At 39.2% G+C, this 21253-nt stretch overlaps 1 protein-coding gene across 1 annotated transcript; it reads left to right on the top strand.

The window, feature by feature from the left end:
- Window positions 1-4235: 4235 nt before the first annotated feature.
- LOC146004689 (uncharacterized) lies at window positions 4236-18877 on the top strand. Its single transcript, XM_083143630.1, has 3 exons — window positions 4236-4388; window positions 10097-10225; window positions 17587-18877. The coding sequence occupies exons 1-3, from the start codon at window positions 4266-4268 to the stop codon at window positions 18811-18813; spliced, it is 1479 nt and encodes a 492-aa protein (XP_082999756.1). The 5' UTR covers window positions 4236-4265; the 3' UTR covers window positions 18814-18877.
- Window positions 18878-21253: the final 2376 nt, after the last annotated feature.

Here is a 21253-nt window from a genome sequence, read left to right as displayed (position 1 = left end):
TTCCCGGCGCGCAATCCGTTACTCCTCGGACAAGTCGATCGTGAGATGCACGGTTTTAACAATATTTTTTTAAAAAAAGAAAAAAAGCTTGAGAATTCACTTCCTCAGGCAAAACAGCCACAATCATAAAAGAAGGGATTGTTAACCTTCCAGAATACTTCCGACGAAAAATTCCTTCTCAAAAGATCTTTTCACAGCAAACTTTCGGTCCTCATTTCAATGTTTGGTTTATTTTTACTACACTACGTAAGCTTAATTTATAAATTGAGATCTGTCTCTTTGTGGTTTCTTATCTTGTATTTCTACTGTTGTGATCACCTGGGAACGTGGCGGAGTGGTTAGCACATCGCGCTACGATGTCATGGGTCCCGGGTTCGAATCCCGGCCTGGGCATGGCTGTTTGTAAGTGTCCAATCACCAATTTAATCATATCATCACTCATCACTATCTTCGCAAATTAGCCAAAAGTAGCATAAAACGTGAAGTAAAATGAAGCAAATCAATCAACCAGGGAACGGATTTTAAGGTGCATCATCTTTCCAAAAATATAGCTGTTTTCATGCCGATCGTTTGAGAATGAAATCAAGTAAAATAAACACACTCTATTGCACCTTTTCATGAGATTAGCACATTTATCCCATTTTTACATTCTCTTTGATGCTTCAGCACCGTTTTCCTTCCTTTTCTTTCATGTTTTGTTTAAGAAAATTGGACAGAAAAATAAATGATGATAATCAGCGGCGGCTTAAGGGGCAGAGCCACCGTGCCATGGCACTACCCTCGGAAGAAATTCATACGTCGCCAAGTAAAGTTAAATGAATACATTGATAGTTTACAGACAAGGAGATTCGAATCTTGCAATCGGTCAAGCTGACGTGACGACCGCCCCAACCTCCTCACTGCATCGCCAGCTGTTTCGTTCGTACGCTCGCGAGGCAACATTTCGTGCCGCCGAAGAGCTGGCCTAATCATGGACCTAACCAAGTTGACACACGTGTAGAGGGTTGAAGAAGTCTCAGCGAGGAACATTTCCACCATGAGCCGAGAACAAAGTGGCAGGGGGCGGGGTTAGCCCATAAGAAACCGTGCCAGTCTTAGCCTGGCCTGGCGAGGGAACTTTCGCAGTGTTGACACGACACAGTTGCCACCTTCAGAAAAAAGTCGCTAAATACGACTGGTTTGTAAGACCCGTTGGGGAAGTAATTTCTGCGTACTTTTGGAGAAACGAACCTAATATTTTTCCAAAGTAAAATGAACATTTTTGATAATAGATAGATGCACCAAGAGGGACATCCAGACTTCTTTTGAGTTTCCTTTTGCATTTCAACAATTTCTTTTCATAACAAAGATATTTTCGATATCCAGTTAGAATATGTGTGCATGGGGGAGGAGAAGGTGATAGGATTTGTTTTTCCTTTCCTCTTGTAATTGTTGCATTTTTAGGGAAGTGTCCTGTAGTGTATAAAGATAGGTTAGTGAGTGAAGATGAATCGGATTAGTACGTTATTACTTAAACACATGTTGTTTTCCACGTTACCAAACGAGGACAAACATCTTGGCTAGCGGCGCAACCTCAAGGAGGTGGCGGGGGGCATTGCGGAGGGTTTTTTTTCTATTAACTTGATCACGTTGGCACAACCCATCATAGTTGCCGCCGGCCGCCACTGATGATAACTCTTCTTGAACAGCTACATAAAATCCTATAGTCTCATTTTGTAGATCAGAACGAGAGCTATAAAATATATATTCATTGCAACCCCAATAGTTCCCAAGATAATGTAGCAAGACTCGCGAGATTAAATACTACCACAGTTATCTATGAAGTCCGCGCGCTTTCCTTTCTTGAGCACCAACTATGGATACAGGAAGAAGACATTCCCTATGTATTTTCCCATGTATCTTTTCCATGTACTTTCCATTGTAATGTTTATTCCTATTTCACGTAAACTCTGTATCCTGCATCCTAAACATTGTCACCATGCAATGCTATTACAACAGATAACGCCAACGAACCACCTGATGCCGTACTGCCATACCAATCCTCCAAGGAGGAACCACACAATAAATAGGCTAAAAAAAAACAGCCTCCCGGAGGGGACAAAAATCCCAAAAATCCCCTCCAAACCTTATCCGCCCCAGCCAAATGAAGGGGCAGAACCATCTCCCACACCCTGTCACAGTTGCATGGAGTGCCACCAGAACAGAATTCATTCAAACACTCATTTACTCACAAATATCTATCACACAAGAAAAGTCAGGTTCCAAGGAACGAAACTTGCAACACTAAAACCCAATGAATGATGATGATGATGATGAAGGATACAGGTCATACATACGGAAAGTGCAGAAAAAGAGAGCATTGAATAAAGACATTTTATCAGCATTTATTTTGCACTTTTTTGAAAACATTTTCAGAATCTCTTTTTATCTTTCCAGACCATAATTTTGCACCTTAAAATCCTCTCCCTAGTGATCACATTTCACGAAATTAATGTGAATAAAAGATTCAATAATATTTTGTACTTGGGTGTAAGGGGTGACCTTGCACGAAGTACACCCAATTGTCAACCTCACTTCCAGGTAGTACACCCTCGTCTGCATTTTGTAGACAAACGAGGGTCTGGCGACTGGCCCTATGGCCAGTATAATTCTGTGTGTTGTCCTGTTTTTTTTTATCCTTATGTGTGCTGAGTGCCCCTTTACATCCTCAGCTTTTAACGGAAGTCAGAATATTTTAAAATTTTGGTTATGCAACATTAAAGTTGTTATTTGTAACGATAAGGGGTTGGACCCCGTAATGTGATGGGTGCAAATTAGCCTAAGTGCTGACCCACCCAACATTTTAAAATCAAATTAAAATTAAAAATTTTTGTACTTATTTCGAAAGCGCATAGCTGCGCATTGGCAAGCGTCGCTCGCCCCTAACGGCGGTCCTGTGTCAACTTTAATTTGGGTAATGTTCGTTTAATATGGTTTAATTGCAACTCTCATCAAATTTGAACCGTGTAACCGCAAATTTAGTTGAAATTTATCTACATCCAGTGGCGTGCAAAAGGGGGGGGGGGTTGGTGGGGGTTATAACCCCTCTTTGGCCCAGTATTCCTAAAAAAAAGAACGTCAAATGTAGGAAAAGATGGAAAAATGAGGGATGACTGCCAAAAATAGTGTACGTAACCCCTCCCTTTCGAAAATCCTTGGCACGCCACTGTCTACATCACATTTTCTTTGTGTTAAATTATTAATAAATGGAATTTTTTTATTACTGGTTACAATTTTCGGGGTGGGGAACAATAGACAACAATCGTAAAATAAGTATGTTAAATAAATAGGCAATTTGGCTGTGCTGGAACAGAGGTTGTCCTCAGCTCATTCGTGCTTTTTGTACCATTTCTTGAACTCTTTGGATGTGGCTGGTAAGGCCTCACACATTCTCGATCTAGGACATTTTTGGAGGTAATGTGATCAGCACCACGCTCCAGCCATCTTTACGACCAGGCAAGCCTGTATCCAGAATTTTATTTCTGGAGGGGCTCATCTCTTTTCGTAGCCGACATCGATCTAAAGGTGAAAAGTGGTGGGTGGGTAGAAGCCCTGCAGACGAATTTCTCAGTGTTACCATAGTGTGTGGTACGTAGAAACTCGTTACTAAAGATCCTTAATCCTGATCATTAAAGAAAATTAATTACCACTATACACTATTTAAATTAGATATTTGTAGGATTTCGAGGGTGTCTTCAGCCCTCCCTCTGGCTATATGCCTGCTCCCAGGTACCCATTGATTTGAGGACGGGTTGAACCACGGAGACCCTTTATGCGGGCACCGGCCGGAAAAATTTCTACTTTAAACCACCCACCCTGGGAATCGAACCCGGGTCTCCCACGTGACAGTCAGACGCCGTTACGACTTCTTTTTTTTTATCCCCTGTGCGGCGCCTTCCCCCCTTCACACTTCATTCACTCATAACACTTTTTTTCATTCAATTCACAATTTCATTCCTTTCAGGACAGACGAACACAAACATACATTACGATCCGGGATTCGAACCCGGAACCCCTGGAGTCGTAGCGCGTTTCTCTATCCGCCAAGGAGGTCGCTACAGCGTTGCGGAAAAAGGAAAACAGAATGAAAGAATGAACATCATGAGGGTGGACAATTTGCCACTTGCTCAGTTGTTTTACATGGATTACTCGGCAAATTGTCCATGGCTGTTTTCATTATGTTTACCCAGTACATCAGTTTTGCATGATTTACTTTGAAAACAAATATGAGTGTGGATGGAAGAAAGTGTTTAGTGTGTTTATCGCATTTTGCTGTAATTAATATGATTGGTACCGATGTGAAGAGATACGAACTCTTAAATAAATTTAAACTATGCATACCAATCTTGGTGAGTATGTTTGCATTACTTAACATGAATAAGTAATAAAATGTGTGAGTATTATAGTAACGTATGCGATGTGTAAGAAACAGTACTATCTTAGAGTAATTCACATAAATTACTCTATGGTATTATTATTACCGATTCCCAACATAAGAAATATAACTGCAGACGGTAACAGATCCGAATGTTTAATGATTTTCGCAAGTTTTATAGGAGTTTTAGAAAGTGGGAGCGAATTTACAATATAGAGAAAGTCTCCAATTTTGTTAATTTTCGGTATACTAACTAATTTTGACCTCCTAATCACGAATCTGTTGAAAAAAAAACGGGGGTCACGTCTGAAAATTTGAAAAAAAAGCCGATTGAATTTTTTTTATATATATAGGCTATGTGTATATGCGTAGTTTTACGAACAAAAATGTAATCTCCTGTCATTGTGTCCAACTACGCCGTTGTTTTACAAGAAAATGATTTATGATGTTCAATTCTAGTACGATCCCTATTATTTTCGATGAATTTAGGGGTGAAATGAGTGCTAATGGAACCTAACCTAACCTCGTGTGAATGGTTCGTGGGGCTACCAGTGGATGGTTTTTGGGGCTAACGACAATGGTTTTTGGGGCTAACGTCAATGGTTTGTGGGGCTACCCATGGATGGCTTTTGGCGCTAACGAACAATTTTTGTACAATTTCCAGACGTGACCCCCGGTTTTTTACAACAGATTCGTGATTAGGAGGTCAAAATTAGTTAGTATACCGAAAATTAACGAAATTGGAGACTTTCTCTATATTGTAAATTCTAGCCAGAAAGGGTTTTGGAGAAACTGAAACGATTGTGGAAGTAAGTTTGAGGCTTGGAGTTCCTAAGTAACACAGTTAAAAAAATTCCAATTATTATATACAGTTATTCACCATGTTGTTCGTACAGATGAAGTGTGAGAGTAAACGAAACAAAAAATTACAATAATTAGCTATTCTCCTTACATGTAATTATAACACGTATGGTGATTTGGAACGAGTTTACATTACCGGTGATTTATTTACAATCGTTTCTTCCCCTACAAACCTTATTAATGACGATAGAACATTATATTTTAGTACAAACATGCTATTTTTGATGTCACATTTCTGTTTGTACAGTTGCAATGAAAGCAGAAAAACAAACAAAAATGTTACAAAATGAGACAATTTAATGGGCAGAATCATAACCCTTGGCCTTAATAACTGTTTGGAATCGCCTGTGCATAGAAGAAACCAAAGTCTTTTAGATGTGTGAGCTGATCTCCCCCCCCCCCCACTCTAAAGTGACTGCCCTCTGCAGATGTTCATTTGACTGCACTCATGTTTATGGACACGTTTCTTCAAAAATGTCCATAAATGCTCAATTGGATTCAGATCTGAACTTTGAACTAGTGTTTTCAACTGCTTTGGTACATACAAAATCAACCAGTCCCTTTTGACTTGAGCAGTATGTTTGCTGTTGTAATCCTGCTGGAATGTGAAGACACGTGGCAACCCCATTTTCTGGGCACTTTTTTCACATTATTCTTCAGGATATCGTTACAGACATGTTTGTCCATGATTCCACCAATGACTTGCATTTTCCCAACTCCTTTAGTCAGGGCCAGATCATAATGGATCATCCACCATGTTTTACCTTAGGCGTTGTATTGGCAGCATTGTCCTGCGAATATGCCTTCCTCCACACTGGTCACACCATCTGGTCCGTGCAGGTTTATTTTGGTTTAATCGGACAAAATCAGGTTGTCCCAACTCTGTTGATACGTTTGCCCTGTACGAACAACATTGTGAGTAACTGTACTAGAAACATTATGATTTGAAAGATAGCTTCTAAGCATCCGTAATCCCCAACGGGCAACAATTATTTTTGTTTTTGGCAGTTCAGATTGTTTTATTTTTTCAACAGCAGGAAGACTAGTTATCATAAAATTTTGGCAATCATTGTCACACAAAATTTGAACCTTCCTTGAAGTAATGAGCGCTGTTTGGATTTCGAAAAAAAGTTATATATGTTGAAAAAAATAACTTAAAAATTACCTTATGCAAGCATGTGGGCTTGCTATGGACAATGTAATTTCCCTTGACTTTGATTGATTGATTTAGTTTATGTTACTTCGCGTTTTGTGCCTCTTGGCTAATTTGCGAAGATGGGGATGAGTGATGAAATGATAAAATTGATGAATGGACATTCACAAACAACCAAGGCCGACCGGGATTCGAACCCGGGACCCTTGGCGTCGCAGCGCGATGTGCTAACCAATCTGGCCACAGTGGTACACTAGTCGTACACTAGTACACTAGTGGGAATTAATGTAGGAGGGTCATTCCATGTCAGAAAACAAATTTTAAAATAATCAGTTGCATGAGCATTTTAGAAAGATTTTATAATTAGTACATACATAGTTTGTACTTGTTTGTAGATATCAAAACTGGTAACACTTTATTATAGGGGTGACGGATTTCTCACTTTTTACAGGAGAAACTACTTACGCAAATCATTTTCTGTAGCATTGTGGAAGTTCGTGAATGTAGTTTTGATCAATTTTAATGTGAATGCATGTTGTTTTCTGCGAAAATCTCTGTTTCTGCTGCCGCCATTTGCTTTCTGCACAAGAGCACAATGTTCTGTGTGTTAGATGACGTAAACCCCATAGTCAGTGTTTCAAACTCGCCGTGTTTTCACTAGAACTTGACGTGTTGAATATTTTTAATTTTTTAATTATTTTTTTAACTATGCTTGCCTAACCTAACCTAACCTTACGGAAAATGGTATGTGGGGCTAGCGTGAATGGTTTTGGGGGCTAACGTCAATGGTTTGTGAGGCTAACATCAATGGTTTGCGAGGTATTAGCATAATTTCAAATCCGGGCACCAAAGTAGGTATTTTCCGGTGAACAAGGATGCAACATAGCATAAATCAACAAAACACTCTCACAACACGCGATGAACCAGTACGCTATCGCCATAATGTGTGTTACAGAATCAAAATAACGAGTAACAGTAAGTACTCGTAAATGTAAGAAATAGACATTATTTTTGTTAGAAATTCATTATTTCACAGAAATGTTCCACATTCCAGAATAGTACGTTAGCAATGTAAAAAAGTGTGAAATAAATTATTTATAGGTGTCACCCCAATGGTAAAGTAGTACCTCAAAACCAATGTAAAAAAAAAATATTGTCTTTAGTTCTCCTGGGGCAGTCATTTTTTCAACATGGCACATGGCTTTTTTGCTCATATAGCAGTTTACGGAACTTAATATAACAAAAACCATTAAACCTAGAGACTTAAAACAAAATTCATTTTGTTGCTATAGAAGCAAACTTTCTATGATATTAAATTATGTTTCGCTCAAAATTGATTTGTAATAAAAAAAAAAAAAAAAAAAAAAAGGTCAAATTGGGGTAACTAGTTAAAACATTGGATTTTTAATGTTTTAATGAAGGGGTTTAGTCTAAGACTTGAAATTCTTTTCATGTGTAGACCTACCTGCAGGGGGTCTGCAGTGCTTAGAAATGCAACCCTTTTCTTCAGCATGGGCTCAAACATGGGTGTTTATGAAATTTTGACAGTTTTCATGGTTAATTATCTCAGATGGGTCCTCTTAAAAAATTCTGAAATTTGGCATGGAGGAAGCCCTGCCTGAACCTAACTCATAGTAAAAATCTCAACTTTTAGATGCAACTTGTTTTGGCCAATATGAGGTAGCATATGTGACGTCATTTGTGACATAGCTGTGTAAAGTTAAACTTCATGTAGTATACCTATAATAATTTTCTTTTTCTTTTTTATAGTTGGGTTGAAAATATAGTAACGTAGGATTTAACAGAAATTAAAATTACAAGGTATAACAATTGAAGATCTACAAAATCTCATTCCAAAGGTTTTGATTTATCTGGTACCCACGTCCAGTTGGTGGTGTCAGCTCCAGTTTCCTACTCTTTCTCTTTGTCAAATCATGCAAAATTCTTTGTTCTTTTACTACATTCCTACTCGCACGAAATGATCAGAAACCCTCAGTTCATCACATATATTTTTTCTTGACGAAATGCTATTAATCAAACTGGCAACTCTGATCTTTTCCCCATTAATTTTTGCTAATTTACGTTTTTCTTTTTAACTGTTCAATTAAATGATTGTACTTTCCATGCAAAGGATTGTCACACTTGCCTTCTTTTTCTTCAGTTCTAATACTTTCTGGAAAACAACACTCTACAACCTTGGTGACAATGAAGTTCGACCAGAAAGGAATACGTGATTAAATGCACAGAGCCATAGGCGGTGGAATGGGTGACCCGCAGAACTGACGCATGTGTGTAAGAGGAGGTGTGTGAAGAGGCAAGAATCGTGATCCCAGCATGTTGCACCCAAGGTCACGTAAAGAACGAAAACGGGGAACTATACGCGTGACATTGAACTTCGACCAGGCACCAGACCCATACGGAAAATTCCAGATAGTGGCGCATTCGACGGAAGCATGACGTCACGGACACGATAAGGGAGTCCGCCGTATATAAGCGCGTTCTGTGCACCGAGGAACCGCAGCGCATCATCACCATGGCCAGGGGCAAACCTATTGACAACACCGTGAGGAGAAGAGTGGTGGAGTTGCAACGGGATGGACTCAGTGAACGGGAAATAGGGCGCCAACTGAACTTACCCAAGTCAACCGTCCCCTGCATCATCAAACACCACCAAAATACGGGTACTACAGAGCCAGGTAAGGCCCCCGGTTGAAAACGCCTGCTAAGAGTGCGTGACCTACGGATATTTAGGCACTATATCCAGACCAACAATCATGTTTCTGTGGCCGAATTATGACTGTGGACTCGAGAACGCTTTCACATTGAAGTGTCAACCAGAACCATTCACAGTTACCTACAGCGATGCGGTTACCGAGTGTACAAGGTGAAACGTAAACCCTTCCTTTCCATGTTGAACAAAGGCAATTGACTACGGTGGGCACGAATGTACCGGGGATGGACATTTCGGCAGTGGAACAGGGTTTTGTGGACGGACGAATCCATTTTCAATGTTGTGTACGGGAAGATTACATTTCAAAGTAATCATATTTTAAACTCATTCCATTGATTTGAATATCTAAAATAAAATATAAATTGACACTTTGTATGGGTGGCCGCGGTGGCTCAGTCGGTAACGCGTCTGACTACCATGCTCAAGGTCCCAGGTTCGATCCCCGGCCGGTTCAAATCCGGGAACTTTTCTAACGGTGGAAGCGGCCCCGGCGCCCACCCAGCGTCGAATAGCATGGGTACCTGGGGGAAACCCTGGGGGGTAAAGGCGGTCAGGGGCGTGATGCTGATCACATCACCCCCACTCACGACCGGATCAAGAAAGTGTGGGGCGTTACCCCCACACCCCCTATATGCCTTCATGGCGTGGTGCTATGCACAGGGGAACACTTTACTTTTTTTACCTTTACACTTTGTATGCCACAACACCTGTTGAAAATGTATTAAAAATACAGCCTTATCTATAAAATGATGGCCATATTTTTTGAATTGTAACTGATATACCACTGGAGTCTCCCCTTAAATGATTTCCATGAGGTTTACAAATGTGCAAGGTGGCATTATTATTTTTATCATAACCAAATTTTCCAGTGAACACACTCAATCAATATTCCTTGAACTATTATCCATATCTGTAGCTTAATATTGTTACTTTTCAGAGAAGTCAGCATTTGCAATCTCCATTTTATATGTGCAGCACTTGCATTTACCAAGCAGAAGAATGTTTTGAATTTCAAGAGCAGTGTGTCAAGAACTCTTCAATTCTTATAGAGAGATCAGGAAACAATGTAAGTATTTGCAATTTGAATGTAATTGTTCGCTAATCTTAACTACTCTATATTTCACTAAGGACTAGATTCAAAATCTTTGCATGGCCTCCCTGATGGCATAGTGGTAACATTGTAACCTTGTAATCAAGGGATGCCTGGTTCGATACAAAACTTATTTCCTGTGGAACTAGTTTTTGAAAATACAAGGGATGTTCAAGAAGAAACCGAACTTTTACAAAATTGAGAAAATGGTAATATCAACCAGCTATTTCTACATGTCTTCTTCAAAGTACTCCCCTCCACTGTGCACATGCCACTCCCAATGTTTCTTCCAGTCCTGGAATGCCTGCTGGAACTTCAGTTTTGGAATGGCCTGTGTATTTTGTAACGAATTCCCCTTGTACTCTTCTATTGTCTGGATCTGTGACCTTTGAGGGTTTATTTAAACTTGGGGAAGAGGAAGAAGTCTGTTGGTGCCAAATCAGTGGAGTAGGCCGGTTGTGGGACAACAAGTGCCTGGTGCTTTGACAAAATCTTCTGGATAACGAGTGAGGACTGAGCCCATGCATTATCGTGATGAACCACCCAGGACTTGTTCTACTACATCTGTGGCCTATTTCGCTGCACCTTTTCTTGTAATCGTTGCATGACATTAACGTAGAACGCTGCATTCACCATGGAACCATGCAACACAAACTCCGATTCTCTAGCAGTCGAAGAACATGATTAACATCATTTTAACATGGAATCTACTCATTCTTCATCCTCGATGGAGGTTCAACCTGATCTTAAACGTCTGTACCAATCGTAACACTGTGTTGATCTGAAACATTCCTCGCCATAAGCTTCATGTAACAGGTCGTAAGTCTCTTTGAAAGTTTTCTGCAATTTCACACACTCGCTGCACTTCCCTTCCAGTTCCTTCAGTGTAGGGTAACTGAAAATCACGGTGGGCACTCAACACACCTGCACTCAACACAATCTACTGCATTACTGTGGTTAGCAATGGTTTTGAAACTGGGCCAAGTTAATAACTAAGTACACCGCTAGGCACCGCCAATGTTGGTTCTCTTCAAATTTATATACAAACTTTAAAAAAGGAGTTTGGTTTCTTTTTGAACAGGCCTTGTACAACACTTCATTGGCCATTGGTCAAATATAAACCAAATATGGGCAATTCCATGTAAAATCAACAAGGTCTTAAAGCTTACATTTTTTGATGATTTGAAATTTGGCATGCTGAGGTAGGAAAGTATGCAAAGTTGCAAATCTATATCTTTTGTATTTCCAAAATTACAGGGGCGCAAAATGAGGGATTTTGACATCATCTTGTTAACTTTGAATTGCCATATTACAGCATCTATAGAAGTGATTCAGATGGTGTTGGAAAGGTCTTTAAGGGTTCTTTCACATGAGATTAAATACCCATTTTTGAGAAAATGGCTACCAAAATTTTCTTTACTAACTAACTAACTAACTCTCTAGCTTTCTTAAACCTGAAGGTTTTTGGCTGCAACAATACAAGCCTTCTATTTGTCCCTATCCTGAGCAAGATCTATCCACTTTTTTTCCATCACTACTGAGTTCCTTTGGGTCCAGTTCAACATTGTCCCTCCATCTTCGTCTTGGCCTTCCTACTGGTCTCTTACCATCAGGTTTCCCAAAAAGAATCCCATAAACTCTTCTTTTCTCTCCCATTCGTGCCACATGGCCTGCCCACCTAAATCTTCTTGATTTGATTATTCTTATAATATCTGACATGAATACAAGTTATGCAGTTCTATATTATGTAATATTCTCCACTCACCTTTCTCTTTACACCACCTCCAATTGTGTTTTACCCTGGCATAGGCATGTAATATCTCATGGTAAAGAGCCTGTCAAGACCTTTCCAGTGCCGTCTGAATCACTTCTATTGGTGCCCTGATTGCCGAAATATTGCAATTTAAAGTTAACAAGATATTGAGGAAAAAATGGTCAAAATTGCCCATTTTGCACCCCTGTAACTTGTAAATACCAAAGATACTGATCTGCAACTTTCTATAGTTTCCTACCTCAGATGCCCCTTTCAGTGTGCCAAATTTCGAAGGAATCAAAATATGTAAGTTTCAAAATTGCCTCTTCCTTGGTTGATTTCACATGAATGACCCATGTACCAAATGATGCAGTATACTATGTCCATAGTCAGTAGGGCACGTGACTGCCATGTGGGAGACCTAGGTTTGATTCCCAGGGTGAGTAATCTAAGGTCAGAATTTTCCCAACCTCAAATAAATGAGTACCTGAGTGGGTAAAGATAGCCTGTGCATGGTGCTGATCACTTCACCCCCACACAAAAAAAAATGACCATAATTGAGAATGTGTGGAGCTCTACCCCCCACATCCCCAATTGGGAACTTTACCTTACCATGTCCATATTAAAGATATATGTAATTTGTACTTTTTTTCATTGTAAGTGTATGCATTAAGAAAAAATCAAAGTTACGTACTACGTTTCATCTCCTCTTGTAATGATCATGATGTATGCTGCTGTATAAATTTTATTACATCCTAAGTTATTTGTTAAAGTTAGTTATAATTTCTTCCTTTGCTTTTGATTGGTGTTTCATGTGTGTTAGTTCAGTTTATACCTGCAGCATGCCTGGGTAACTTGCAGTGCCGGATCTACAAATCTTGCCCCCCTCCCCCCCACAAAATATTACCAAAGGCCCCCCTCTGCTTACGTACTATCACACACACACAAACTCATTATACAGGGTGTCATTTTAATGGCGCCCACGGACCACGGAAACGTATAGAGGACATCAAAACAAACAACTTTTCTCAGTAACATTTTTCTCGTTGGTGCGTCATTTCGGCGCTACAGTCGTTCAAAAAAGCCCGTTTTGCCGCCTGAATGCTGGCAACCACACACAACATTTGATTGCATTTGTGACGTCATATCCCGTCGTGAAGCGATGCGTTCCAGGGTTGCCAGGAACACACATACTCTGTGAAAAATGACATAGCTACAATCAGCCACATTATGTACCGTAACACAAAACGAGAAAACACGTTCTGTAAGCTAACAGGAAGTAAACAAACGATATGAAAAATGGTAGAAAGAAAATAAAATTCAAGTGGAAGTGGTCATATCGAATTTTGTCTCAGCTTACATGTCAAATATTTGCAAATCTAGTTACCAAGTTGGCATCTTACAATTTAGTCTATCCACTTCGTCCTTCTGATACTAATTGTCTGTGACACACTGAACAGATGACAAAACAGAAATGAAAGAACTCAAAATTCCAAACGTAAGCAACAGATAATATAATGTATATTCAGAGCATTATGAGGTAAGTGGCAAAAATGATTGAAAATACAGGGATATAAGTAGTAGTAATACTACAAGCTCTAAGACGATTATGTGTTTATCTATGCACCGGATACACATGTAATAGTCTGCATCTGTGAACAGGGCAGTATATTCGGTACTGATTCATCATTAGATTGTTACTGTGGTTGTACGTGTTTTAGTCGTAATGTAACAACGTGAACCTCGGATACTTCCGTTATCAGCACAAAAGTACCGCATGGCATCTGGACACAAACCTGTAGATATCAACCTTGCAACGAGATTTGCAAATATTTGACATGTAGTTGGGCGTAAACAGCCACGTGTAAGCTGTAAGTCCAATAAAATTTATAGTTCTTGATATTTTAGATGTAGGCTGAGACAAAATCCGACATTGACATTTCATTTTGAATACGTTTTTTACCATTTCTCATATCGTTGGTTTCATTTCCCCTTCCCCTGAGATGACTGCTGATCTTCTGGCTGGTAGGCTATGATGTTCGGTCTGCTGGACGCGTTCCTCGCTTCGTTTTACAGCTAATAATGTGGTTGGTAGTTTGTCATTTTTTACAACATTTGTGTGTTCTTTGCAACCCTGCCGTGCGCTGTTTCGCCGGAGGATATGGCGTCACAGGTACGATCAAATGTTGTGTTGGGTTGCCAGCATCCAGGCGGCAAAACGGTCTTTTTTGAACGGCTGTAGCGTCGAATCGACGCACCAACGAGAAAATTGTTACTGGGAAAAGTTGTTTGTTTTGATGTCCTCTATACGAATCTGTGGTCCGTGTGCGCCATTAAAATGACACCCTGTATATATATGTGGGGTGTATGTTTGTACAATTCTTGAACTCATGTTGACAATGTCACATACAAGGGGTCTACAGGGTGATTCAAAAGTTCCTTAACACCCCCCTATAAAAAGTAAAGAAGTTAGGCTGGTTACAATTGGTCATGATAGAAACAGGTTAGGCTTAGGGGGAACTACATTGGTGTGCACAAGCATAAGAAAGACACTCAAACTGAGTGATAGTCCCACATTATTAATTCTGCCCATTTCAGAGCAGACTTCTGTGTAATTTCCCCCCTGTTATGTGCAAACGTTATGTAATATGTTGAAAGTTATACATTGGGCCTCTTATAGGGGTGCCAAACGAGAACTGGAGGGGCCTGCCTCCCCCCCCCTGCCCCCTGTTATGGCACCCGTAGTGATGTGATATGTATATGACTGTCTTTTCACACCTGGAAAATGATAGCCTACATTTGTTACAATCATGCAGTTGTAACTTTTTCCTGGTTAAGGATAGGTTGAAGAAACCTTCACCACTGCATTTCTTGTGAAATTCTAGCCTGATTTGATTCTAGTCTGACTGTCTGACTGCCACGCGGGACACCCAGGCTGGGTGATCTAAGGTCGGAATTTTTCCGGCCTTGTCTCTGCATAAAGCGGCTCCAGGCCCAACCTGCAGTCTCAAATCAAATGGTACCCAGGAAGGGGGGGGGGGGGGTTAACGGCAGCCGGACAGTGGTGCTGATCACATCACCTCCAAGATGTCAGACATCAAAAATATCTGGGGCCCTATCCCCCCCCATACCCTAAATGTGCCTTCATGGCACAGTGCTATATGCACAGGGAACTTTATCTTTGTCTTTACCTGTATATATTGTACTCCTTTCTGCACCCCAGAGTAACTGCGTTTATTTTTTACATACTCGAACCCTGTACTATGTCAATGGCTGAGGGCCCCCTAAAGGCTTACTTGTCCCCCCCCCCCTGCACTGTGGGGTTTTGCGGATTGTAGATCCGGCACTGGTAACTTGCCTTATTTGTGAAAACAGCACTCTGGCATGCATGTGTGTAATTCAAAGCGAGCAAGGTTAGCATTGTAAGAGGGGTCAGCCCAATATATATTCTTTTGTAAGATATGTGGTTCATCTTGAAATCTGGCTTGCTGAAATACACTGCAATGTTGTTAGTTTAGCTCTGGAAGTTTTTACTGTATTGGAGGGTTCATCTCATGCCATTTTTGATCCTCTGACCTGCTCAAGTTACCTATGTTCCTTCTGTCGCCATATGTTTCTTTGCGCACGCTGAGGCAGTCATTTCGAAGTGACAGAAAGAAGTCCACTTTGGGAGAGGGAGAACTATGAAATATAAGTTTCAGTAAATATTAAAAATTACTTGAAAAATATTTAGGTTAGTACAGAAAGAAAAAAAATGTCCCAAAAATTTTATAGATTAAAGTGGTTTTAAAGAGTCCCCAAAAATTCCACACACCATTACATTACACACAAAATTAAGACACAGGCATTAGTAATACACACACACACTGGAAATGCTGGGAGAGAGAAAGAGAGCATGGCAGGCATGGGCATATGCAAGATTTTTTCCAGGGAGGGGAAATAATTTTTTTTCAGAGGGGCAGAGGATCCATATTTTCCCACATAATAGTAATGGCCCCTCAAAAAACACTGCTTCTGCTGAAATTTTCATGTTCCTTCAACGCCCTTACAATAATTAACATAACTTACTGTGAATGAAATGAAATAATGCGTGAAATATGTACTTTTTAAGTGGACATTGATTTTCCGGGGGTGGGGACATGCCTCCCTCCTTGCCTTCCCTTCGGGATGCCCATGAAGACAGGAGGGCTAGAGGTGCATTGGGTAGACTCACAGAGTTCTCACGAGTCTACATTAATGTTCCCGAGTTTTCTACAGTGTGGACACTAATATGAAATTTTTATAGTTTCTTCTCTCTTTGGCAAATTGCTCATCTCCATTTTCATTTAGTATCTGCTGCTGTTATTATTGCGTCAATTTTGTTCACCTCACATTCTGTACAAAAAACATGAGTGATTCCCAGATATGAATGATTTCAATGTACAAATTCATTTCACAAACATATTTTACTTGTGCAACTTGTATACTGTGGGACACAAAAATGTGCCTTGCAGTCCCACATAGCCAGGGTGCTGTTCCATGTTGAGCTGATGCTCTCCCCTCAAATTATAATATGTTATACTTTTACATTATTACAGAAAATAACAACAAAAACACTTAAGGAACAAAACATTTAAAATACTGAGCAGAATTCGTAACATTAATTTTTTTAAACCTCGAAAAAGTCAGCAGTTGGATATCTTCCAAGACCATACAAACTAAAAGCAGACCTACACACTACTATCTTATCAAACTTATTTAATATGGTTCTATTTTCCCTCAGTTGTAGTGTTTTCATGGTATGCGGCATTCCAGCATTACGTGTGTAAGGTTCTTGACATGAGATTGGATTAAAATATTCATAATGAACTGATTTCGTAGACTTATGAAGTACTTTGTTGTACGTATCTGCTAACAAGTGCAAAAAACTTGAGTATGATGGCACAGGCTGAATGCATGAAAAGCATCGACAGTGTAACACTAAAAATATAGCAAATTTTTACTTCATTTGTCTGTGAAGCACATGGGCTGCAGATGCAAACTTTTATTGGTGAAATGTGCAAATTATGTTCAATCACAAACATATAATAAGCCTTCATGCAATTAAAGACGATGATAAATTTCATATTAAATCATTTTGTGATTTACATGGAGTAGGACTACATTTCGTGGAATGTCCCGTACATGGAATTGGGCTTCATTTCCTAGGAATGCTTCCACATTATCTATGTCCTTTTTAACTTGTTTGATGTTAATCGTATTTGCCATTTCTGGAATTTTCAGCTAACATTTAAAATAACCTAAATACATGTGCAATAATACTCTTGCGGTTGTGCTTACCGAATCTTTTCTCTCATTGCTGTGGTGTATGAGAGATATTTTCATTGTTATCAGCACTATTAGTGTCACTCATGGGAACAGTAACAGCCCACTTTACTGAAACACTGATATCAAAGAGCTGTACCTGTTTGTGTTGAGATGAAGCTTGCATTTTCATGTCTCGCATTATATTAAATTATATTTCTCTGATGCAGGACAGAACTTAGGCATTATTGCTTTTAAGTCAGCATATACGTAGAAACTGAATAATTTTGTGTCATTTCAGGCTTCTGTCTTCACACGTGGGATCTCATGTAAAGCTGAGGAAAATTCATTGCTCACTTTTGCGAAAGAAGTTGAGCCAGTTGGTGATGATGATAAGAAACTCTGTGCAACTGCAGATTGTAAGGACAGTTTTACAAATATAATCTCTTCGACACGTGAGCAGGGTGATAAGTTTTTCTGTGGAATATGTACCAAAGAATTTGATCGTAAAGTGTCTTTGAGATTGCATGTGAGGAACCATGCCACTGAAGGAACTTACATATGCACCTATTGTGGAAAGTGTTTCTATAAAAGTTATGGGCTGGTTAAGCATTTGGAAAAGTGTGATAATAACAACAGACGGACATACTCATGTAAAACTTGCAAGAGAACATTCTTCTCCACTAGTAATCTTAACGCTCATGTTAATCGTATCCATACGAAAGAACCAGCTTGCTGCTGCAGGAAAGTTGTCACAATTTTCAAATCAAAGGTAGATAACCAAGAGGATACTGTAGAGGAAGAAGTAATGCAGTGTTCGGCCCATAAGAAATTAATTTGTGATTTTTGTGGGAAAGCTTACAATAAGTCGTACCTCATAAGTCACATGAGAACACATACAGGTGACAAAAAATATGTTTGTTATGTGTGTGGAAAACGCTTTGCTCAGTATGCAGGGTTGAGAGTACATTTAAGAATGCATCGTGGTTTGAAAAGTATCACTCGATGTGCACTTTGTTCCAGAATGTTCAGTAGTTCAGAGGGACTTGAAAAGCACATGAACTATGAACATTATAAAACACAACCATACAAATGTGACATTTGTGGTAAATGCTTCTATTCCAAGGCATGCATTAGAAGTCATATTATTAACATTCATATATGCAAAGAAACTATTACATGCAATGTGTGCAATAAAACTTTTAAATCCAAAGGTCGTGTGAAAACACATGCTATAATGCACAGTGCTAACAGACCATATGTTTGCGATATCTGCGGACAAGGATTCCGTCGTAAGTCTGAGTTGATCACACACATCACACTGCACACTGGAGCAAAACCATTCAGGTGTGAAATATGCGGAGTAGCATTTCGTCAAGGAGCCCATCTGAGAAATCACACACTACTTCATACAGGCCATATGCCATATAGTTGTGATTATTGTGGACGTTATTTCAGGCACAAAAGTAGTCTGCTTTGTCACATCAACCACCACAATGAACAGAAACAAAACCAAAGATATTCTTGAAGAGAAACAGTTCTATGTTTAACTGTCAGTGTCATGTCTGTAGTAAAGAGGGACAGAGGCGAGGCATCTGGTCATCAGGAGATGCGGATAAGAGACCTTTTTCTTCCAGTCCCGTTGTTTACAAACACGGCAGTGTTCTCAGAATGTCCAGCATTGTAAAGCATGCAACGCTTTTATTTTTAAGAAAAAAACACATACTGAAGAGCATCACAACGCGACTTACATAGATTACATGAAAGTAATGGTGCTTAGCAAAAATGTAAGTAAGCAAGAGCATAAATTTCCTTACGGTTAGTGCTAGAAAGAACTTAAATTTAAAAAGTAGTTCTAGATCCTTCATAGTATTTCTCCTTTTTTTTTATGGCCCTGCGGTTCAAATATCAATTTTGAAAATAAATGTTCTTGCTTTACAAAACACGAAGTACTTCCTGTTGTTTTGTGTTTACTATGCTTATGAATGACAAGACTGATCAAGATTTTTGTTCTTGAGGTGACAGACATACTTATTCTGACAGAACCTTTTCCCTAACATATTTTACTTCTACACCAGGGATGGCCAAAAATATCTGGATTCCGGAAAATTTTAAATCTCGATTCGGAAATTTTACTACCCAGATTTCGGAGGCAATTAGAATTTCGCAGAGAGAGGTTTAACACTTTTTCCATTTTTTCGGGTAGAATTCATGAAGAAAATTTTGTCTTCTTTATTTTACGATCATATACTCCGTAGAAATAAAATAGATTTAGCCATCTCTACTTAACACGTCATGTACAAATACTGTTATCATCATTTTCAATGTAGTAATCCCCCCCCCCCCCCGACCTGGTTGACGTTTGGCAAGTTTTGCGATGACTTGGTAAAAATGCCACGCTTCGCCACTGAAGAGGGGGTTAGCATAACATGTTTCAAAGCCAGAGTTTCCAGTTTGGAACTTCCCAAGAGGGGATTAAAATGCATTAAGCAAGAAAAATAATTAAAAGGCCAGAAAGGGAATTTGGTGGCAACAATGAGGGAATTTTCAGTCTAAAATAGGGACAATGCTGGAAAGAATATATGAAAAACTGAAACTGGAAGGGTCATGGGTGAGCTGTGATATCAAGAATAAAACTTGCTTTTCTTTAGTTCCAGGAAATCCAAACTTTGAAAATTCTTGCTTGATTCTATTAAGAAATGGTTCTGTTAACATTACCTCCCTTTTGTGGTTTTGTACAAAATTGAAGAAGCATTTGAGAATGAGTTTCCGATTTTGGTTTCTGAAGTTGGATTAATCCAACGTGCTAGTCATTTCAGGGGTGTTTAAACCTAACCCCTTCCCCCCTCCTTTAAATATGGCCATGCTATGTGGTAGCAAACAACTATAAACTGGTACTACTATGAGGATCCATTTTCTCTAACATGAATTACATTTATGTTCATTTTTGAAACATAATAATAGATAAATTATGTACTGTACTTTTTATACAAGATATTTGGATTTCAGAAATATAGTATGTAATCAAACTCCTTAAATTATTACATAGAGATGAGATTAATAGCAAGAAAATTTTACTTTTCTCAGACTATTTAATATATTGTGTGTGTGTGTGTATACAGGATATCATTTTAATAGTGCTCACGGACCACAGAAACGTATCGAAGACATCAAAACAAACAACTTTTCACAGTAACGTCTTTCTCATTGGTGCATTGTTTCAGTGCAACAGTCATTCAAAAAAGCCTGTTGTGTCGACTGAAGGCTGTCTACCCAACCCAACATTTAATCGCATCTGTGATGTCATTTTCTGTCCTGAAGTGGTGCATGCCAGGGTTGCCAGGAACCTACATGTTCTGTGAAAAACGACATATCTACAAACAGCCACGTTATGTACCGTAAAACAAAATGAGAAAACACATTCAGTAACCCAATAGGAAATGAACAAATGATACAAAAAATGGTAGAAAAATAATGTATTCAAAAGGAAGTGTTAATATTGGATTTTGTCTCTCAGCTCATTGCCAAGTTGGCATCTACAGTTTAGTCTATCCACATCATCCTTGTGATACTGGTTGTCTTTGACACACTGATCAGTATAAATTGAAGAACTCAAAATTCCAAAGGTAAGTAACATGTAATGTAAAGTATATTCAGGGCATTACGCAGCAAGGGTCAAAAATGGTTGAAAGAACAGGGATACAAGTAGTAGTAAAACAAGCTCTCCGACAACTAACATTCCTGTGTTTTATCTACACCGGATTCACATGTAATATGTAATGAACATAGCAGTATATTCCCTGCTCATTCATTTTGTTGTTACTGTGGTTGTACGCTTTTAGTCTTAACGTGAACATGGATACTTCCATTATCAACACCACAATACCACAATGCATGTATCAGGACAAATGGATATACAAACCTGTAGATATCAAACTTACAATGAGATTTGCAAATATATTACATGT

Source organism: Lepisma saccharinum, chromosome 22, assembly GCF_977018435.1.
Source record: "Lepisma saccharinum chromosome 22, izLepSacc3.1, whole genome shotgun sequence".
NCBI lineage: Eukaryota > Metazoa > Arthropoda > Insecta > Zygentoma > Lepismatidae > Lepisma > Lepisma saccharinum.
This window is presented reverse-complemented; position numbering and strand designations above follow the sequence as displayed.